This window comes from Salmo salar, chromosome ssa27 (assembly GCF_905237065.1).
Source record: "Salmo salar chromosome ssa27, Ssal_v3.1, whole genome shotgun sequence".
Lineage (NCBI taxonomy): Eukaryota > Metazoa > Chordata > Actinopteri > Salmoniformes > Salmonidae > Salmo > Salmo salar.
Window position 1 is genome coordinate 3,105,264 of NC_059468.1, and position 23,916 is coordinate 3,129,179.

At 43.5% G+C, this 23,916-nt stretch overlaps 1 protein-coding gene across 2 annotated transcripts in view; it reads left to right on the forward strand.

The window, feature by feature from the left end:
• The window catches only part of LOC106588201 (TGF-beta receptor type-2), a 29,626-nt gene extending 10,137 nt beyond the window's left edge, over nucleotides 1-19,489 (forward strand). The window contains exons 1-7 of one of the 2 annotated variants that reach the window (XM_014176960.2): nucleotides 468-618; nucleotides 1,055-1,170; nucleotides 1,342-1,532; nucleotides 6,010-6,782; nucleotides 7,209-7,350; nucleotides 18,417-18,541; nucleotides 18,752-19,489. In XM_014176960.2, the coding sequence (XP_014032435.2) occupies nucleotides 1,412-1,532; nucleotides 6,010-6,782; nucleotides 7,209-7,350; nucleotides 18,417-18,541; nucleotides 18,752-19,012 (1,422 nt within the window). In that variant the 5' untranslated portion in view covers nucleotides 468-618; nucleotides 1,055-1,170; nucleotides 1,342-1,411 and the 3' untranslated portion in view covers nucleotides 19,013-19,489. Of the gene's footprint in view, nucleotides 1-467; nucleotides 619-1,054; nucleotides 1,171-1,341; nucleotides 1,533-6,009; nucleotides 6,783-7,208; nucleotides 7,351-18,416; nucleotides 18,542-18,751 lie in introns of those variants that run through there. The other variant, XM_014176959.2, reaches the window with a different exon arrangement.
• Nucleotides 19,490-23,916: the final 4,427 nt, after the last annotated feature.

A 23,916-nucleotide genomic window follows, 5' to 3' on the forward strand; every position in this document is an offset into this window, starting at 1 on the left:
TCAGGACACCAGGGTTAACACCACTACTCTTACGATAAGTACCATGGGCTCTTTAGTGACCACAGCGAGTCAGGGTACCCGTTTAACATTCCATCCAAAAGACAGCATCCTACACATGACAATGTCCCCAATCACTGCCCTGGGGGTATTGGGATATTTTTTAGACCTGTGGAAAGAGTACCTCCTACTGGCCCTTCAATACCACTTCCAGCAGCATCTTTTCTCCCATTCAGTGAACAACCAGGACCAACCCTGCTTAGCATCAGAGGCAATCCAGCAGTGCGATGTAGGGTGGTATGCTGCTGGCATGAAGTAAAGTGCTGCAGTAAAGAGTGAACGTATTGGATGAGATGACACATGAGTAACCTTAATGAACCAACTATTGACTGCCTCAAATAACCATATCCCTTTTGTAAACTATCAATCTAACATGTCTTTCCCTTTATCTCTTTCGGTCTCCACCCCAGGGGCCTCGTCAATGAACATGCTGAAGCTGAAGCGTCTGTGTAAGTTCTGTGACGTGGAGTCTACCAGCTGTACGGGCACAGGGAGCTGTATGGCCGACTGTAGCATCACATCCATCTGCCCTCATCCAGATGACGTGTGTGTCAGCATCTGGTGAGTGACTACAGCACCCCTCATCATCTTTCATTGAGAGTTGAAATTACCTTTAAACTTGACCTTAGGAGAGCAGTAGTAGTGGGTTCAGGTGACACACTACGACCATGTTAGTGAGTGACAGAGCGGAAATTCATAATCTTGCTTGGTGATTTGTCATTTAAAAACTACACTTGCTGTCAACAAGGTTTAACTAAGTATCCAAACCCAAAAGTGCCCCACCCACTAACCCAAATATAGTTGCGAAATTTGAATGTTAGAAAAGTAGAGAAATAGATTTGGCCTCCTGTTCGAAGCGGAAGGCAATGCCACTGTTTCTCATTGAAGTTTTTTGGGGCGCTAGGACCACAAGCATTTCGCTACACCCGCAATAGCATCTGCTAAATATGCATATGTGACCAATAAATTTTATTTGATTTTGATGTTTGATTTACAGCAGTAGGAACTGAAGTCAGCAGAACTCCTAATGTCATGTTCACAGCAAAACCTCTTAAAATGGCTTCCACTACATAATCTACGCACCACCCAGCAAGAGACCTGAGTAGCCCATCTGTAGGTTCATTTGTGCACCTTCAGGATTACCTCTGTATCAAATCATTACCATAAGGCTTAGACTGCAATTTGTTAATTAGTCAAGTTATTTTCCCTTTTGTTACTGTCTATAAAACTTCATTCATAACTTCATTGTAGGGTAATTAATGGCTCCTGTCGTCTTGTTTCCAGGAGAAAGAAAGTTGACAACGTCACCATAGACACGATATGCCACAACCCAGCCCATAAGCTGCATGGTCTGATGCTGGAGGACTATAACAACAGCAAGTGTGAGATGAGGGAGAGGAATGGCATGGGCTCCCAGTTCTTCATCTGCTCCTGCTCCGAGGACGAGTGCAACAACCACGTGTTCTTCACTCCCTGTAAGTCCCTATGTAGTGCTATGTCACCTCATATGTAGTGCTATGTCACCTGTTATGTCATACTGAAGATAGCCTTTTGTGGGCATTATGATTGGTCATACGAGTGCAATGACCATGACTTCTTCACCTTCTGCGAGTCCTTATGTGGTGCTATGTCACCAGTTATGTCATCGCTAAGACTGTGTAATGTAGGCTAGGCATTACAATTGAGGATATAGTTTACCAACATCTTTGACGTAACTCAAAAGTAATGAACGTTTATGCAATTCCTTATTAGGTTGTCATGTAAGGTGTCACGTATTGAATGTTAACATGTGTGCGCTGTTGTACACCCTCCAAATACAAGATTGCAAACAGGTTTTGCATCGTGGAGGCATTTTGGCTGTAGTCTCTCGTTCTAATCTTGGCCATGGAATCTTATGTATTTTGACTACAGCATCCAAGCAGTAATAACACAGAGGTACATTTTCGAGACCAGGCCTTCCAGAGCCCAAAATTGAAAGCATCTGCACATGACGATCAACAACGTCACGGAAAAACATTTCCCCCTCACCGTGGAGGATGGATAGCTCTGCTGCAAACTGTCTAACGTCATGCTCACCACAAAACATGTGACAACACTGCCCACTTGAAGCATTATGTGCGTAGTGTAACACACGGAAATAAAAGGTGAAAAACAGCACATGCGTGTATTAATACAATCAATGTTCTCGAACCTGGCCCCGAACCTAAGGGGGTAGTAACTAGAAAACGTTCCTCTGTGGGCCGTATTCACTGAGAGATGGCAGAGGCACAGAGACAGGTTTGATGTGACAGATCGCTTCTCTCTCTCACTCTGCGAAAACCAAAACAAACTCCACTGGGGCCACGTTGAAAATTTCAGACATGTGGTTTCCTGACTGAAAAAAAGAGCATGCGAATGAGGGCTTGACGGGCACTTGCTGTACTGTATGCACACACACACACACAAATGCATGCACGTACGCAGGAACACACACAATCCTTAACTGCCAAACATGTGCCTAATACAGTATCTCTGTCTGTAATTATAGAACACCAGCAGTCACCCCAGCACTGATAGTCTGCCTGTTCAGACAACGTGTTAACGACTCATTTACAACCCTTCAAATCCTAACTGATCTGACATGTTGTGTTTTATTATGTTTTTAAGAGTCTTCAGCCATCCCCAGAAATAGGATTGTAAACATAGCATATGCATGAACTTTCACCAGATTACTGGGACTAGCAGACACAGACATCACTCCTTAAGAGCATAAGAATCAGACATAGACTAGGTCTATAAAGGGAACACAATATGTGGTTGACTGGGGCATGGTTCAGCCTTGGTGTGTTTAACAGACCAACACGCTAACTTCAGCTTTGTAGCTTCCAGATGCTTATTGACATTCCTCATGGAAGTGTTAGGTTCCACTGCTTTGCTGGAAAGGAGCAGGCTATGTTGCGCATAGCAAGATGCTCTGAGACAACATAGCTACTTGGCTACTTCCTATTGATTTCCTAGTGCTGAAGGGAATTGGAGTGTAATGTATAGTGTGTATGGCGTTCAAGCACAACTTAAATCCCGTGTGGCTCAGTTGGTAGAGCATGGTGTTTGCAACGCCAGGGTTGTGGGTTCGATTCCCACGGGGGACCAGTACGGAGAAAGAAATGTATGCATTCACTACTGTAAGTCGCTCTGGATAAGAGCATCTGCTAAATGACTAAAATGTAAAATGTCTAATTATAGGCTACTGCACTCGTCATGTATTGAGGGCTCCCGAGTGGCACAGTGGTCTAAGGCACTGCATCCCAGTGCAAGAGGTGTCACTGCAGTCTCTGATTTGAATCCAGGCTGTATCACATCCGGCTGTGATTGGGAGTCCCATAGGGCAGCGCACAATTGGCCCAGTGTCGTCTGGGGTAGGCCGTCATTGTAAATAAGAATTTGTTCTTAACTGACTTGCCTAGTTAAATAAAAAATTGTATCCCACAAAGTCCTTTGTGGTCATTGTTTTCTATGCAGTGGGCACTTAAGGTCAATAAACAAACAGACTTCTTTGATCTTGACCCTTGTGGCCGGTCCAGCTACTCATAGTGAGTGAAAAGGCTATTGTGAAAATATGCTAAAGTTTTAGACTATAGTATGAGCACTGAGGAGTTCTAATATTGTAGAGGTGTATAATTGTATAAGTATTGTAGAATATACCTAACTGGGGGGCTGCCCTTGACCAGCACAAAAACATCCTGTGGCGTTCTGCATTAGCATCGAATAGCCCCCGTGATATGCAACTTTTCAGGGAAGTTAGGAACAAATATACACAGGCAGTTAGGAAAGCTAAGGCCTGCTTTTTCAAACAGAAATTTGCATCCTGTATTACAAACTCAAAAAGGTTCTGGGACACTGTAAAGTCCACAGCAACCCGCCAAAGCCCCCAACATTTCTCCTTCACCCAAATCCAGATAGCTGATGTTCTAAAAAGCTGCAAAATCTGGACCCCCAGAAATCAGCTGGGCTAGACAATCTGGACCCTCTGTTTCTAAAATTATCTGCCGAAATTGTTGCAACCCCTATTACTAGCCTGTTCAACCTTTCTTTCATATCGTCTGAGATTCCCAAAGATTAGAAAGCTGCCATGGTCATCCCCCTCTTCAAAGGGGGTGACACTCTAGACCCAAACTGCTACAGACCTATAGCTATCCTACCCTGTCTTTCTAAGATCTTCGAAAGCCAAGTTAACAAACAGATTACCGACCATTTCGAATCCCACTGTACCTTCTCCACTATGCAATCTGGTTTCAGAGCTGGTCATGGGTGCACCTCAGCCACGCTCAAGGTCCTAAACAACACCATAACCGCCATCAATAAGAGACATTACTGTGCAGCCTTATTCATCGACCTGACCAAGGCTTTCGGCTCTGTCAATCACCACATTCTTATTGGCAGACTCGACAGCCTTGGTTTCTCAAATGATTGCCTCGCCTGGTTTACCAACTACTTCTCTGATAGAGTTCAGTGTGTCAAATCGGAGGGCCTGTTGTCCAGACCTCTGGCAGTCTCTATGGGGGTGCCACAGGGTTCAATTCTCGGGCCGACTCTCTTCTCTGTATACATCAATGATGTCGCTCTTGCTGCTGGTGATTTTCTGATCCACCTCTACGCAGACGACACCATTCTGTATACTTCTGGCCCCTCTTTGGACACTGTGTTAACTAACCTCCAGACGAGCTTCAATGCCATATAACTATCCTTCCGTGGCCTCCAACTGCTCTTAAATGCAAGTAAAACTAAATGCATGCTATTCAATCGATCACTGTCCGTACCTGCCCGCCCGTCCAGCATCACTACTCTGGACGGCTCTGACTTAGAATACGTGGACAACTACAAATACCTAGGTTTCTGGTTAGACTGTAAACTCTTCTTCCAGACTCACATTAAGCATCTCCAATCCAAAATTAAATCTAGAATCGGCTTCCTATATCGCAACAAAGCATCCTTCACTCATGCTGCCAAACATACCCTCGTAAAACTGACCATCCTACCGATCCTTGACTTCGGCGATGTCATCTATAAAATAGCCTCCAACACTCTACTCAAGAAATTGGATGAAGTCTATCACAGTGCCATCCGTTTTGTCACCAAAGCCCCATATACTACCCACCACTGTAACCTGTACGCTCTCGTTGGTTGGCCCGTCTCGTTGGTTGGCCACTGGATGACCCACTGGTCATCTACAAGTCTCTGCTAGGTAAAGCCCCACCTTATCTCAGCTCACTAGTCACCATAGCAGCACCCACTCGTAGCACGCGCTCCAGCAGGTATATCTCACTGGTCACCCCCAAAGCCAATTCCTCCTTTGGTCGCCTTTCCTTACAGTTCTCTGCTGCCAATGACTGGAACGAACTGCAAAAATCACTGAAGCTGGAGGCTCATATCTCTCTCGCTAGCTTTAAGCACCAGCTGTCAGAGCATCTCACAGATCACTGCACCTGTACATAGCCCATCTATCTACCTCATCCCCTTATGTATTTATTTTATTTATCTTGCTCCTTTGCACCCCAGTATCTCTACTTGCACATTCATCTTCTGCACATCTACCATTCCAGTGTTTAATTGCTATATTGTAATGACTTCGCCACCATGGCCTATTTAACGTCTTATCTCCCTTATCTTACCTCATTTGCACTCACTGTATATATACTTTTTGTTTTCTTTTTTCTACTGTATTATTGACTGTATGTTTTGTTTATTCCATGTAACTCTGTGTTGTTGTATGTGTCGAACTGCTATGCTTTATCTTGGCCAGGTCGCAGTTGCAAATGAGAACTTGTTCACAACTAGCCTACATGGTTAAATAAAGGTGAAATAAAATAGGTATATTCTACAATATTTTTACTGAGTATGCAATGTAATGTATAACTAATCTATAACATCTGCCTTGTCTCTCTTTTTCTCTCTTGTCTTTCCTCTCCACCCCAGACTCCCTGGACTCCCAGGTGGTGTCGGTGATCCTGGTCAGCCTGGTTCCTCTGCTGGTTCTGGCCATGCTGGTCATCACATCCTTCTATTGGTACCGCATCTACCACCAGCGCCACGCCGGTGCCAAGCGCAAGAAGACGCCTCTCGACTTCAGCGACGCCCGCGCCATCATGATGGACGACGACGGCTCGGACAGCAGCTCCACGCACGCCAACAACCTCAACCACAACACGGAGCTCCTCCCCATTGAGCTGGACGCCCAGGTGGGCAAGGGCCGCTTCGCTGAGGTCTACAAGGCCAAGCTGAAGCAGGGCGCCACGGGAGCCGGTGAGCCCTTCGAGACCGTCGCCGTCAAGATTTTCGCTGATGAAGAGTATGCCTCGTGGAAGAACGAGAAGGACATCTTCTCGGACGCTGACCTGCGCCACGAGAACGTCCTGCACTTCCTGACAGCGGAGGAACGTAAGGTGGAGAAACAGTATTGGCTGATCACAGCCTACCACCCCCAGGGCAACCTCCAGGAGTACCTGACGTGCCACGTCATCAGCTGGGACGACCTGTGGGTGCTGGGCGGGTCGCTGGCGAGGGGCGTGGCCCACCTGCACAGTGACCACACGTTGTGCGGACGCTACAAGGTGCCAATTGTCCACCGGGACATCAAGAGCTCCAACATCCTGGTGAAAGGGGACCTCACCTGCGTCCTGTGTGACTTTGGCCTGGGTCTGCGTCTGGACAACTCGCTGTCTGTGGACGAGCTGGCCAACAGTGGACAGGTACAGATTCTTCTCTTGTCTCTCCTTTCTACTTAGGCTGCATCCAAAATGGTACCATATTCTCTATGATTAGGGTACTATATAGGAAAAGGGAGACATTTTATTTGACCAAAGCTTATAGGGCTCTGGTGAAAAGTAGTGCACTATTTTGGGAATAGGGTTCCATTTCAGACACACTAGTGTCTGGCTCATTTTCTCTTACTGGTTCCTCTTCTGGACAACAAATTAATGATATCCATAGAGCAAGTGCTGCTAGGCCTTTAGTTTTATTACAGTGATTAGACAAACAGCCCAGGCTGTCAGTTAAAACTGCAGTTGAATTGTACTGTTACATGGTACTAGTAGCAATCATGCATATTCTACTATCAATAGCATTAGAATGGCGTAGAACAGAACAGAATAAAACAGAATAGTCTCACACTACAGGTGGGCACTGCCAGGTACATGGCCCCTGAGGTGCTGGAGTCCAGGATCAACCTGGAGAACATCGAGTCGTTCAAGCAGACAGACGTCTACTCCATGGCCCTGGTACTGTGGGAGATCACCTCCAGGTGCAATGCCATTGGAGGTAAAGTAACACCACATGATGTCTGACCAATCACGTGACCGAGCTGCATTAGACAGTAGCCAATTGACAGACAATATTTCGATTTGAAGTAGTGACCTTGTGTAAGTGATATAAAGGAATAGGTGTACTTCTCTGTAAAGGTCCATTAAGCTTGTTTTACTCCAATGCTGGTAAACAAAGTCAATGTAAACAAACTCTATATAGCCTAAAAAATTGTTACAACCATCATTTTGATATCATGGATGGTCAGTCCTTGCATCCATAGCTCTTTCAATGAATTTGGGAGTGGTTAGATTTCTCCAGTCCCATCCCTCAAGTTTTTACCGTAACAGGGGCGGGTAGTACCGCTTTAAGGTGTTTATAGTGTAATGGACACCTATTATGCACATTGGTCACCTTTTCCCATGATGCCCTTCACTCAAAGGAAGTAAAGGGAGTGGGTGTGTCCTGTTTTTCCACCCTTCTCCCGAAGTGTGCACTTTCACACAGCCACTGTCTCACATCTCCATTACTTACTGTGGTGTGGGAAACATTTCAGAGAAACCAAAACGTGTCAAAAAACAATTCATTCTCTGTTAGTTCTCAAAGAACAAGAGCCTTCTATTCACTAATGTACCATTCTTCCTGTTTGTCATCACTCTGAACAACAAGGCCAGGATATGGGCAAATAATATAAATGGGTGATTATCCAATGGGAATCCTACGGCAAGCCACAGGGACATATTTTATATAACAGAGGAATTTGTTTTTCACTTCCCTCTGTCTCTGTGGTCCATTTTGTCTTGTGGGTGATCCTGTTTGACCATTGTGTCAGAATGTTGATTGAATGTTAGTGTTGGTGCTTGCCTGCTTCCAGCGCGGCCATTTCCTGTTTTCCCTTTGGTACCTAGGGGCCCCTTTAGTGCTGTCACCGCTTTAGCGCTGCCACAGAGCCCTCTGAAGGAACATGGCCGAATGATCAGCCTGTTATACCCTCTCACTTTTTCCTTCCAATGGCATGGGGTGAAAGAATACTGTATGTGTGCCCATTGGGTACACCTCTGAAATGAAAATAGTCAATTTCCTCTCTCTTTCTTTCTCTCGCTTTCTCTCTCTCTCTGTCTCCCTGTCTTCCTCCCTCTTCTATCTCTGTCTGTCTGTTTGTCTCTCTCTCCCTTTATCCCCCTCTCTCTGTCTGTCTGTCTCTCTCAGCAGTATCTTGTGCTGAGGCCTATACTCTACAGTAATAAATGAATCTCCCCATGTCATGACATTACGTACATCCACCATCCACGACTATTCCAGCTGGCACTGTAGACAGACAGTGGTGAGAGGACAGGATAGCATAGATTTACGGGAGAGGGGAAGCGCGGCGCCTTCCTATCCCTGGATGGTAATAGGACCGGTGGGGAGAGAAGCAATTGGGATAATCCATGTGTTTTGGCTTAGTCTGATCTCGCCCACCAATACCACTCGTCTTCCCATAGATTGGCATCTGTTCTGATAAAAGTGGAGGGGTGAAATGTGTTGTGCGTTAGGAAAGCCCAAGGAGACTTTCCCATGTTGAAAGGTTAAATCACTGTTGGAATTTAGCTAGTCTCCCACCTTGATACAACAAGAAGCTGCCTTATTTTGTGTAATAACATTACTGTGCTGCACTGACAGTTTGTTTGGAAATTCCCTTGGTGGGTAAAATGTTTGCAGAGTTAGAATGACTAACTCCACAAATGCTGCTATCTATGTCTGCGAAACTGGCATTCACACAGCTACATACAGTACATGTATTTTTACTACTTGTCATCCTTTCAATAAAAACTTCCCATGCTATCAACCCAGTTCGGTGAGTCAATATTGCCGGCATAAAACTCTGTTCACCTGAGAACACACACACACACACACACACACACACACACACACACACACACACACACACACGCAGATGGCATAAAACTCCTCTCAACTTAGAAAACACAAACACTCCCCTCTTCCCCAAACACAGTCAGACTGACACATCTCAGTGCATCATTATAATGAGTGGGTAGGTGAAGCCGCCATGGCTTCCCTGTCTGTCTGTCTGTCTGTCTGTCTGTCTGTCTGTCTGTCTGTCTGTCTGTCTGTCTGTCTGTCTGTCTGTCTGTCTGTCTGTCTGTCTGTCTGTCTCAGCCGCCACCTGCCTCAGTGCCTCAGCAGACAGATGTCAGAAGCTCCCGTTGTCTCGCTGCCTTGCCTGGAAGACTGCCACATAACACAGGCAGTCAGTCAGTCAGCCACTTTGTCACAGTTTCGGGGGCCTTCCGTATGATCTGGGATCTGTCACGCGGTACGAACGCGCCTGTCTATCAACAGGGCCAGTCGCAACCTCAGAGAAAGGAGCAGCAGCCGTCACAATGCATTCTTTATCCTCAAAGTAAAAGTAAGGACAAGTAAAAAGAATCAACTATGGGAGAAAGTAATAAATACGGCCATCTCTTTTCCCGAAATGTCTTTCCCATATAATTTGCACGGCTGGAATTAGGAGCAGGAAAGACAGGAGGGCGTTCACTGGCTGGTTTAGGGAGGAATGGGAGAACAGTGGTGTTGACCGTCCCACTGTAGGAGAAATTCCTTCACTCCCCTGAGGGAGAAGACAGGGTTAGAGTAGAGTGGAGGAGGGCAGCTGCTATCCAGATGTCATGGCCTCACCTCAAGCCTGAATGGGCCCCATGCTGTCTGTCTTGTCTGGCTAGCTGTCTGGCTAGCTGTCTGGCATTCTGTCTGGCATTCTGTCTGGCATTCTGTCTGGCAAGCTGTCTGACAAGCTGTCTGGCAAGCTGTCTGTCTGTCTTTTCTGTCTGTCTGTACCCTTACAGAAAATGGTTTCACATGTGGAAAATCACACGATTTCACATGAAATTTCACATGAAATCATGTGAAAACATGTGTTTTGTAACACTTCACATGTGATCACAAGTTTTCACGTGTAGTTTCATGTTATCACATGTTGCTTTACATGTTACGACATGAATTTGTTGGGCTCCCGAGAGGCGGTCTAAGGCACTGCATCTCAGTGCAAGAGGTGTCACTATAGTACCTGGTTTGAATCCAGGCTATATCACATCCGGCCGTTATTGGGAGTCCCATAGGGCGGCACACAATTGGCCCAGTATCGTCTGGGTTTGGCTGGGGTAGGCCGTCATTGTAAATAAGAATTTGTTCTTAACTGACTTGCCTAGTTAAATAAAGGTGACATTTTTTTCTTCCACATAAGATCACATGATCACATGAAAACAAGTGTTTTTGGAAGACTTTACATGTGTTCACATGAAATTCATGTGTTATTTTGTAAGGGTATGACTTCCTGTCTGTCTGGCTGGCTGTATGGCTGTCTGTGTCTGGCTTCCTGGCTTGTTTGCTGCCTGTCTGGCTGGCTGCCTGTCTGTCATCCAGGGCTTTAACAACCTGTGAGGAAGATAAAACAAGGTCAGAGCCATCGCCACAAATTCTCAGCTTAATCAAAACCATCAGAGGAGAGAAGTAGAATAGAATAGTTTATCGTTCTCCAAGAGGGAGGAAAGAGTGTCAAGCGTGATTGTCAAGCTGTCTCAAACAGATTCATGTTACTTTTTTTGGCTCGGATCAGAAGCAAACTTTTGTTAGCTCTATGAGGATCTGTTTTCTTGAATTATTTAAGTTGACTGAAATCCTAATATCTACTATACTGCAGATAGTGTACTAGAAAATAACCAGTACAAACTACTGTATGATGAATACAGGTAATACCACATTCCTATGTGCATGAGGGGTACTATATGTCTGTGGGTTTACATTGGTCAAATTGTATTGTTAGGTGTTACTGTACTGTTGGAGCTAGGAACATAAGCATTTATTTCGCTACACCCGCGATAACATCAGAACTGGCAAGTTATGGTTCAGATATACTCAGGTGGTTCAGATATACTCAGGTGGTGGCATGCTTTCTCAACCACAGGGTACAGTTTGAACAGGAGTCTCTAGAATGAGTCATAGTAACAAACATATGACTGTGGTAGCACAGGAACTTAAACAGGTCAGTCTTTGAACCAGGAAACCAGACTGAGACCTGATGGTTAATAGCATGAGAGAGAGAGAGGCTGGCCATGTAGTCTAAACCTATGGAAACCCATGTCTGAGCTGCCAAAAATGTACTGTATCAACATTACAAACCAGCAAGAGGAAGTCGATGGTGAACTACAGAGCGGGAATGTTGAGACATTTTCTTGATTCACTTGTTCAAATCAAATCAAACTGAATTTGTCAAATGCGCCGAATGCAGCAGGTTTAGACCTTACAGTGAAATGCTTACCTAAAAGCCCTTAACCTACATTGCAGTTTCAAGAAAAATACAAGTTTAGAAAAGATTTACTAAATAAACTAAACAAAAAAAGTAACACAATAAAATGAAAATGACGAGGCTGTATCCTGGGGCTACCGGTACCGAATCAATGTGCGGGGTAAGGATTAACTGTTCACCATTCTAATGGCTTGGGGGTAGAAGATGTTAAGGAGCATTTTGGACCTAGACTTGGTGCTCCGGTACCACTTTCCATGCGGGAGTAGAGAGAACATTCTATGACTCGGGTAGCTGGAGTCTTTGCCAATTTTTAGGGCCTTCCTCTGACACCGCCTGGTATAGAGGTCCAGGATGGCAGGAAGCTGGCCCTAGTGATGTACTGGGCCGTAAGCACTACCCTCTGTAGCGCCTTGCAGTCGGATGCCGAGCAGTTGCCATATCAGGCGGTGATGCAACTAGTTAGGATGCTCTCGATGGTGTAGCAGAATAACTTTTTGAGGATCTGAGGACCCATGCCAAATCTTTTCTCCTGATGGGGAATAGGCGTTCTTGTGCACTCTTCATGACTGTCTTGGTGTGTTTGGATCTTGATAGTTTGTTGGTGATGTGGACAAGCTCTCGACCCGCTCTACAACAGCCCCGTCGATGTGAATGGGGGTGTGCTCGGCCCTCCTTTCCTGTAGCCCACGATCAGCTCCTTTGTCTTGATCACGTTGAGGGAGAGGTTGTTGTTCTGCCACCACAATGCCAGGTCTCTGACCTCCTCCCTATAGGCTGTCTCATTGTTGTCGGTGACCAGGCCTACCCCTGTTGTGTCGTCGGCAAAATTAATGATGGTGTTGGAGTGCTCGGCCATACAGTCATGGGTGAACAGGGAGAACTGGAGGGGAATCAGCACACACCCCTGAGGACCCCAGTGTTGAGGATCAGCGTGGCAGATGTGTTGTTGCCTACCCTTACCACCTGGGGGCGGCCCGTCAGGAAGTCTAGGATCCAGTTGCAGAGGGAGGGGTTTAGTCCCAGGGTCCTTAGCTTAATGATGGGCTTTGAGGGCACTATGGTGTTGTACGCTGAGCTGTAGTCAATGAACAGCATTCTCACGTAGGTGTTCCTTTTGTCCAGGTGGGAAAGGGCAGTATGGAGTGCAATAGAGATTGTGTCATCTGTGGATCTGTTGGGGCGGTATGGGAATTGGAGTGGGTCTAGGGTTTCTGGGATGATGGTGTTGATGTGAACCATGACCAGCCTTTCAAAGCACTTTTCGGCTACAGATGCGAGTGCTACGGGTCGGTAGTCATTTAGGCAGGTTACCTTAGCGTTCTTGGGCACAGGGACTATGGTGGTCTGCTTGAAACATGTAGGTGTTTCAGTCTCGATCAGGAACAGGTTGAAAATATCAGTGAAGATACTTACCAGTTGGTCAGCGCATGCTCTGAGTACACATCCTGGTACATTTTGAAGGTTGACCTGTTTAAAGGTCTTACTCACATCGGCTACGGCAAGTGTGATCACACAGTCATCCGGAACAGCTGGTGCTCTCATGCATGCTTCAGTGTTACTTGCCTTGAAGCACACATATAAGTCATTTAGCTTGTCTGGTAGGCTTGAATCACTGGGCAGCTCGCGGCTGGCTTTCCATTTGTAATCCATAGTTTGCAAGCCCTGCCACATCTGTAGTAGGATACAATCTTAGTCCTGTATTGACGCTTTGCCTGTTTGATGATTCATTGTAGGGCATAGCAGAATGTCTTATAAGCGTCTGGATTACTGTCCTGCTCATTGAAAGCGGCAACTCTACCCTTTAGCTCAGTGCGGATGTTGCCTGTAATCCATGGCTTCTGGTTGGAATATGTACGTACGGTCAATGTGGGGACAACGTCATCGATGCACTTATTATGAAGCCAGTGTGTCACGGCCGTCGTAAATATTGGACCAAGGCGCAGCGGGTATGTGAATGCTCATTTTTATTAAACACGAAACAAAACAAGAAAACGATGAACGGACAACAAACAGTCTTGTAGGCTCACACAGCAATACAAAGAACAATCTCCCACAATCCCCAAAACAAACAAAATCCTAATTATAGGACCTTCAATCAGAGGCAAAGATAACCAGCTGCCTCCAATTGAAGGCCCCAATCCCAAATAATAAACATAGAAATAAACACCCTAGAAACAGACATAGAACTGTACAACATAGAACTAAACCAAAAAACCCAGAAACATAAATAAAACTCCCCTCTACATAAACACACACTTCAAACCATATAAAACAAATACCCCCTGCCACGTCCTGACCAAACTATAATAACAAATAACCCCTTTACTGGTCAGGACGTGACACAGTGACTGATGTGGTATACTCCTCAATGCCATTGGATGAAAATCATGAAAAATATTCCAGCCTGTGTTAGCAAAACAGTCCTCTAGCTTAGCATCTGCGTCATCTGACCACTCTGATGTATGATGAATCTCGATGTGTCAATTTGTCAGTTATCATAAAAGGTGATTTCTTCATTAACAGTTCTAATACAGATATGTGAGTCAATAGGAACGTGATATGTGCTTTAAAAATACTTTATAACATCATTAACTGACCTTAACTGAACAGGTCATCCTCATTTACAGTTGAAGTCGGAAGTTTGCATACACTTAGGTTGGAGTCATTAATACTCGTTTTTCAATCACTCCACAAATTTCTTGTCAACAAACTATAGTTTTGGCAAGCCGGTTAAGACATCTACTTTGTGCATGACGCAAGTAATTTTTCCAACAATTGTTTACAGACAGATTATTTCACTTATAATTCACTGTATCACAATTCCAGTGGGTCAGAAGTTTACATACACTAAGTTGACTGTATTTTAAAATGGCTTGGAAAATTCCTGAAAATGATGTCATGGCTTTAGAAGCTTCTGATAGGCTAATTGACATCACTTGAGTCAATTGGAGGTGTACCTGTGGATGTATTTCAAGGCCTACCTTCAAACTCAGTGCCTCTTTGCTTGACATCATGGGAAAATCAAAAGAAATCAGCCAAGACCTCAGAAAAACAATTGTAGACGTCCACAAGTCTGGTTCATCCTTGGGAGCAATTTCCAAATGTCTGAAGGTACCACGTTCATCTGTACAAACAATAGTACGCAAGTACAAACACCATGGGACCACGCAGCCGTCTTACCGCTCAGGAAGGAGACACGTTCTGTCTCCTAGAGATGAACATACTTTGGTGCAAAAAGTGCAAATCAATCCCAGAACAACAGCAAAGGACCTTGTGAAGATGCTGGAGGAAACAGGTACAAAAGTATCTATATCCACAGCAAAACGAGTCCTATATCGACATAACCTGAAAGGTCGCTCAGCAAGGAAGAAGCCACTGCTCCAAAACCGCCATAAAAAAGCCAGACTACGGTTTGCAACTGCACATGGGGACAAAGATCATACTTTTTGGAGAAATGTCCTCTGGTCTGATGAAACAAAAATAAAACTGTTTGGCCATAATGACAATCGTTATGTTTGGAGGAAAAAGAGGAAAGCTTGCAAGCCGAAGAACACCATCCCAACCGTGAAGCACGGGGGTGGCAGCTTCATGTTGTGGGGGTGCTTTGCTGCAGGAGGGACTGGTGCACTTCACAAAATAGATGGCATCATGAGGCAGGAAACATATGTGGATATATTGAAGCAACATCTCAAGACATCAGTCAGGAAGTTAAATCTTGGTCGCAAATGGGTCTTCCAAATGGACAAGCATACTTCCAAAGTTGTGGCAAAATGGCTTAAGGACAACACAATCAAGGTATGGGAGTGCCCATCACAAAGCCCTGACCTCAATCCCATAGACAAATTGTGGGCAGAACTGAAAGAGCGTGTGCGAGCAAGGAGGCCTACAAACCTCACTCAGCTACACGAGCTCTGTCAGGAGGAATGGGCCAAAATTCCCCCAACTTATTGGGGGAAGCTTGTGGAAGGCCACCCAAAACATTTGACCCAAGTTAAACAATTTAAAGGCAATGCTACCAAATACTAATTGAGTTTATGCAAACTTCTGACCCACTGGGAATGTGATGAAAGAAATAAAACCTGAAATAAATCATTCTCTCTATTATTATTCTGACATTTCACATTCTTAAAATAAAGTGGTGATCCTAACTGACCTAAGACAGGGAATTTCTACTAGGATTAAATGTCAGGAATTGTGAATTGCTGAGTTTAAATGTATTTGGCTGAGGTGTATGTAAACTTCCGACTTCAACTGTAACTCACTTGCTTTGCATGAGCAGTTCTCAGAAATATATCCAGTCAGTGTTAAAACTTTTTTCTCAAACCACTATCTACATTCTCTTGTCTTGTTGTTGTCTCATCCATTGCAGCATTTAATGTTAGGTTGGTTGGCTTGAAAAACGTTTCTCTCTTAAACCAATATTGACCATTCCTTCCTTTTTAGCAAACACTGCTTGTGTGGAGACCACAAAATGACCTTAAGTGTGGACTTAGCATGGGAGCCTATAAATGGGAGCCTATAAAAAAAATACAAAATTGTTTATCATCTTATTCGAAAACAATAGCTCCCAAAATATGCAATTTATTCATATGGCATATGTTTTCGAATAAGACAATAAACAATTTTGTCTTTTTTTTATAGGCTCCCATCACACAACCCTGAAACTGTTTACATTGTAGCAGATGCTCTTATCTCGAGTGACTTACAGTAGTGATTGCATACATTTTCATACTTGTCCCCCATGGGAATCAAACCCACTACCATGGCATTGCAAGCACCATGCTCTACCAACTGAGCTACACGGGACACCAGGAATAAAATAAATAACCTCTATTCCTTTACTCGCTTGAATAATGACAGATGGGTGGGCAGGTGGGTGTACTTTTGCTAAAACACTGAAACAAGGGAAATCTTCTTGTCAAAAACAGGAAGCTCATGCCTGTAGAGTCAGCTGTTGGCTCAAGCCGTGACCTAGCATCCGATTCCTGTCTGTGTTCATCTGGACTTCCTGTGAGGCCTCTCTTCTGGGCAGGGACTGTGCGTTTCTCATCTGTCAGCCAGAATTCAGTTGAACAGTATTACAGTACTGTACAGGGAAATAACTGATCAGCTTTAAAGGTCCAATGCAGCCATTTTTATCTCAATATCAAATCATTTCTGGGTAACAATTTTAATTTTACCTTTATTTAACTTGGCAAGTCAGTTAAGAACAAATTCTTATTTTCAATGACAGATTAGGAACAGTGGGTTAACTGCCTTGTTCAGGGGCAGAACGACAGATTTTTACCATGTCAGCTCAGGGATTTGATCTTGCAACCTTTTGGTTGCTAGTCCAACACTCTAACCACTAGGCTACCTGCCACCCCATTAAATACCTTACTTCAATTAAAATGGTCAAAAAGAAACAAAAATTGCTTCTTAGCAAAGAGCAATTTCTCAAGCAAGAATTTAGCTAGGACTGTCTGGGAGTGTTCTGACTGAGGTGGGGAAAACTGAACATTTGCTGTTATTGGAGAGATTTGGAACTCTTTCTTATTGGTCTATTAACTCATTTACCGCCTGGTGATGTCAAAATTGGCAGGCCAAACTCCATCCCATCAAAACAGGCTGAAATTTCAAGCAGCTCTTACACAATTTCACCGTGGTTATTCCAACCTCATAGTGTGGAAATATTCATAAAAAAACAGGAAAATCACATTTCTGACTGCTGGGCCTTTTGACTCCGCTTACTTAACAGGTCAACTCATCATTGTTTTGATTGATTGTGTTGTGAGATGGTAAAGGTTTTATTATGATGCATTTACTATTTCCATGTCTTCATTCTATTCACGATGGCAGTACTAAACAAATGCAAAAGTGAAACAATAGTTTCAGTACAGTACAGGTATTCATTGTGGATGTATTTCTTAATGCCACAGTGCCATTGCGCCAGAATAACCCTGTTGTTTTCAGTTGGCTCTGTCTCATGTCTGTTCAATGTTATTTTCCAACAATGTTTTTGCAATATGGAGCTATTGAGGATAATTTACTTACTGGCATACCATTTTTTTTTGGCGTCGGAAATCTGGAAAATGACTTTTAGTTTCATTTAGCGCTTGGTTCTTACACAGAATTTGTCAGACTACTTTAGGTACCCAATTTGGCCTTTCTGAAACAAATGTTTTTATACGAGAGCTCCACTCTTCAAAGTGAACTTGAGTTTGATTTGTTGCTCTACCCAAAGTACAGATCAGATCAATGTAAAGATAAATAGTTCTCTGCAAACCATTGACTAAAGTTTCCAGACTGCATCATCTCAAGCCAACTCTTTGAAATTCTGCCTTGAGTAAACTTTACTTCTGCATGCGGTTTGACGAGCATCTTGGATGCCGCGTTATAAGATAGCTGACACTGAGCCACCGCTGAGTTGGTGAGTTGTTTCAAGCACATTTTCACTGAGATCTAATGCAATAATATTGATTGTTTCTCTCAGGCAGGTTTTCCCTGGCCCCTGATCCTATAAACCTAAAACATATGTCATTTTTTACTTCTGTAACCTCTGTATCTCTCTGTTCCTGTTTGAGTATACAATATGATATGATACTTTATTGTCCACTTTCATGGAAAATCATTTAGTGAGGCCAGAACTACATTTGAATATTCACAAAACAGTACAATGTTCTGTGGCTCTGTCTGTGTGTTTATGAACCTACTGTATAAACCTATAACGTACCTTTTGACTTCTGTATCTCTCTGGCTCCTGTTTTAAATGTTCGGCTCTGTGTGTGTTTGTGTACAGAGGTAAAGGACTACGAGCCCCCCTTCGGTAAGGTGAGGGAGCACCCGTGTGTGGAGAGTATGAAGGACAGCGTTCTCAGAGACAGGGGACGACCAGAGATCCCCAGCAGCTGGATCAACCACCCAGTAAGTAACAAGACCTGCTTTCATTATGCATAATGCACACATTCTCAGATGGATTATTGCATAATTTCCTTGCACATTTTATTTATGTTTTACAACAGCTATTTTTTTCATAGGATAATCTGATTAGGGCCAACCTCTCTCTCTATCGACTCCAGTATCTGTGTACCACTGCTGACTGTAAGTCTCTGTGCTCCGCTGCTCCTCCCTCAGGGCATCCAGGTGGTGTGCGGCACGATAGACGAGTGCTGGGACCACGACCCCGAGGCCAGGCTGACTGCACAGTGTGTGGCCGAACGCTTCAATGACATGGAGCACCCAGACAAGCTGTCTGGACGCAGCAACTCAGAGGAGAAGATTCCCCAGGACATCTCTGTGACAGAGTTTGAAGAGATTGAGAAGAAGGAAGTATGCCTCAGAAACTACAATGCCCCTGCTGGGGAGGCTGAGAACTACAATCAACCACGCAGCTGAGAGAGATTTCAGTGGAGGCTCTTCGTATGTGCTCTGTTTATTTGTCCTGCTTGTGACTCCAAGGAACAAACAGATTGGCTGTTGTGTGTCATGGATGTAAAAGGGAACAAAACTGAACAATCCAATCAGCAAGGAATTTATCATGATTTTTTTTTTTTTTTTTTAAGATTTACAGCATTTGCTCCAAAAACGGATTAAAGCCATGACTGGACTGGTGAAAATATAAAGCCCTCTTAACTAAATACTGTTTGCACTTTATCAATAGCTATGCATACCAAATGATGTACAGTACCAGTCAAAAGTTGACACACCTACTCATTCCAGGATTTTCCTTTATTTGTACTATTTTTTACATTGTAGAATAATAGTGAAGACATCAAAACTATGAATTAACACATATGGAATCATGTAGTAACCACAAAAGTGTTAAACAAATCAAAATATATTTTATATTTGAGATTCTTCAAAGTAGCCACCCTTTGCCTTGATGACAGCTTTGCACACTCTTGGCATTCTCTCAACCAGCCTCATGAGGTAGTCACCTGGAATGCATTTCAGTTAACAGGTATGCCTTGTTAAAAGTTATTTTGTGGAATTCCTTTCCTTCTTAATACGTTTGAGCAAATCAGTTGTGTTGTGACAAGGTAGGGGAGGTATACAGAAGAAAGCCCTATTTGGTAAAAGACCAAGTCCATATTATGGCAAGAACAGCTCAAATAAGTAAGACAAACGACAGTCCATCATTACTTTAAGACATGAAGATCTTTCAAGACCTTTTAAAGTTTATTCAAGTGCAGTCACAAAAACCATCATGCGCTATGATGAAACTGGCTCTCATGAGGACCTCCACAGGAAAGGAAGACCCAGAGTTACCTCTGCAGAGTTACCAGCCTTAGAAATTGCAACCCAAATAAATAAGTAACAGACACATCTCAACATCAACTGTTCAGAGGAGACTGCGTGAATCAGGCCATCATGGTCAAATTGCTACAAATAAACCACTACTAAAGGACACCAATAAGAAGAAGAGACTTGCTTTGAGATTTTTGGTTCCAACCGCCGTGTCTTTGAGACACAGAGTAGGTGAGCGGATGATCTCCGCATGTGTGGTTCCCACTGTGAAACATGGAGGAGGAGGTGTGATGGTGTGGGGGTGCTTTGCTGGTAACACTGTCAGTGATTTATTTAGAATTCAAGGCACACTTAACCAGCATGGCTACCTGCAGCGATATGCCATTCCATCTGGTTTGCGATCAGTGGGACTATCATTTGTTTTTCAACAGGACAATGATCCAACACACCTCCAGGCTGTGTAAGGGCTATTTGACCAAGAAGGAGAGTGATGGAGTGCTGCATCAGATGACCTGGCCTCCACAATAACCCAACCTCAACCCAAATGAGATGGTTTGGGATGAGTTGGACCACAGAGTGAATGAAAAGCGGGAACTTCTCCAAGAATGTTGGAAAAGCATTCCAGGTGAAGCTGGTTGAGAGAATGCCAAGAGTGTGCAAAGCTGTCATCAAGGCAAAGGGTGATACTTCGAAGAATCTAAAATATATTTTTAATTGTTTAACACTTTGTTGGTTACTACATGATTCCATATGTGTTATTTCATAGTTTTGACATCTTCACCATTATTCTACAATGTAGAAAATAGTATAAAATTAAGAAAAACCCTTGAATGAGTAGGTGTGTCCAAACTTTTGACTGGTACTGTATATTCAGTTACTGTATATTCCTAATGACAATACAGTGCAATTATAGGAAAGAGGGGTACTGTACCATTGTATCTGGAAAAAGAAGAGAGCAGTCAATACTGATACACTAATACAATTTTTACCCGTTTTCGACTGGCACTTTTTGACATTTTTAAAGGCATCATTGGATGATAAAAGGGACTGCAGGATGGAGCTATATCAAGAACCAAGGTGAAAGTTTCATTCCTGGAAGCACGGTATGAGAAAAGGGCCAAGCTATGAAATGGAAAATGATTCCCAACAAATAAACCCAGGGGAATGCTGATATTTAATGACAAGGAAGGGAACTTGATCCCTTCTCAATTAAAGATCTCTATCAAAAACCCTCTATGTATAATGTTAAAAGCCTTAATTAAAGACTTTCAGTATTCTACTCTTTTAAAGATGCCGTATTTTCATTTTCTTGGCATAGGAATCAATGTTCTATTTTTCTTGCTGTCTATTATTGACCTTGACCTGACCTTAGGTCTCCAGTTTGATTGAATAAACTTAGGTAGCTCATGTCCATTCTCTTTTAGCTAAATGGCTACAGTGTCTTCAGCTTGCTCTACCCACAGTGTTGAAGGCTCACAGTGTGTGGACTACTCCAATGTGTGGACTACTGCCAGACAGGATATTCAGTCAAACCGCATTACAGTAATATGTTAGTTCATTTCACTGCCACTCTGAAGTGGAGTTCTATTTCCTTCTCGTCAGAGTTTCCAATGCTGTCACTGGTCTACCAGACTATAACACAAGGCTCTCTTAGTTTGGCTCAACCTTTAGGTCATATCAGGACATGTTTTGGAGGTTGTGTGCCGGTACTTGAATATTACCAAACCACATTTTAACAGCAGTAAACATGAACACAGGTGACCTCCAAGTCATGATTTATCCCCCATTTAACTCACATTACCTTACACTTAATATAAAATAAATGTCTGCACCTCTATAGAACCAAACTGTGGCAGTGTGACAGTTCTTTATCCTCATCCATAACTCCTTGGTGAGTGTTTGTGAGGTGTTTGTTAGGTTAGATGGAGGTGGGAGGTTCAGCAGGTTTAGAGCACTGAAACCTGCCTAGCGTTGACAGACCTTTGATCCCATTCCCAGCCGATACCCTCCGTCAGACAGTGCAGGTCTGTCTCTGCATGGGCCTCTGCAGCAGCTGCCCAGGTCTAACCTAACCTACATCTGCTGTTTCCCGCGTTCCATAGCAACGCGGTGGAAAACACACTCCCTTGCCAAGACGCGAACCGCCAACAAGGAGCTCGCTGCTCGGACTCCACTACAAATCATCTCTCATTGGGGAATGCACATGAATTCTCTGCTACAGAACCAACGAAGAGATGGAGGTTGGGGTTTGTTCGCAGCCGCCGCCTTGCTAAATTCAAGGTTAGAAGCCTCTGCTCTCAAGCTATCAATAAGAAATTGGCAAGTGAGAACTCGTGGCTTTGAAGTGCAGTCGTACTACGTTTAAGCTATATAAATAAAGGCTCAATTTTCCCTCCAAAATACATTTGCATACAAGCTGAGTAAAATGCCTACTGAAAAAAGCATTGAACTGTGAAATGAACCCACTGGGCACACACTGGTTGAATCAATGTTGTTTCAAATAAAATAAAATGTTATTTGTAGCATACACATATTTATCCGATGTTATTGGGGATGTAGCGAAATGCTTGTGTTCCTAGCTCCAACAATGCTGTAATATCTAATAAAATACAACAATACACACAAAACTAAAACGTAAAGAATGGAATAAAGAAATATAAGGACGAGCAATGTCGGACTCTGGAGTATAAATATATATATTTAATGGGATGTATACACATTATGGACAGTATATGGATAGAATATGTAGTATATCGGAAGAATACATAGGATAGTATACGTACAGCAATAGTAAAATAGGATAGGCCTTTACTAGAATACAGTATATATACACATATGAAATGGGTAAAACATGTAAACATTATTCAAGTGACCAGTGTCACTTTAATAACCAACATGGAATAGAGGTTGAATTGATGTCTGTGTTCAGTGGGAATGCAGTTGGCAACGTCATGCAAGTGATTAAGCAGCTACAGAGAAAGAGGGTCTCAGCGGAGCATTTCTATCCCTGGACCCTCTGTTCATTGGCTGTGTTTCTGTGAATGTTATATGGCACCCCTGGCACTGTCACAGTGTGGGCTAAACTACAGACATTACAAATTGAGTCTGGACTAAGCCTGAGGCTATACACAGATGACAAATGATGAACTGTTTTTCATTAAGAATGGGCCAGAAGGAAACCAAACATAAGAGTAGCATGTATTTTTCAATATCAAAAGAATGTATGCTATGCTAAATCTGCAGAGGCACTGAGGCAGGTGAACACAATCCTCTCGGAGCTTAAAAAAAAAATGTCTGAGCCACTAAAAGACTAAAGAGGATGTTTTTCCCCACTGATTTGATACCAGGTCCAAACATGCTTTTTCCCGTTACCGCAGCAGCCACAGAGTATTGGCATGGATCCCCAGAACAAGTCTGTTCGTTTGGGGAGAAAAACAGACATAATATCTGGTATGGTATACTCCCTCACTGTATAGTTCTGGGAAAGTTGTTCAAATCAAATCACAGGTGTAGACCTTACCGTGAAATGATTACTTAACAAGCCCTTAACCAACAACACAGTTCAAGAAATAGAGTTAACAAAATATTTACTAAATAAAAAAAAAGTAAAACAACGTGAATTGGAGTGGATCTAGGGTTTCTGGCATTGATGGTGTTGATGTGAGCCATGACCAGCCTTTCAAATCACTTCATGGCTACTGACGTGAGTGCTATGGGGCGGTAATCATTTAGGCAGGTTACCTTCGCTTTCTTGGGCACAGGGACATGGTGGTCTGTTTGACACATGTAGGTATTACAGACTCGGTCAGGGAGAGGTTGAAAATGTCAGTGAAGGCACTTGCCAGTTGGTCCGCGCATGCTTTGAGTACACGTCCTGGTAATCCGTCTGGCCCCGCGGCTTTGTGAATGATGACCTGTTTAAAGGTCTTACTCATGTCGGCTATGGAGAGCTTGATCACACAGTTGTCCGGAGCAGCTAGTGCTCTCATGCATGCTTCAGTGTTGCTTACCTAAAAGCGAGCATAAAAGGCATTTAGCTCATCTGGTAGGCT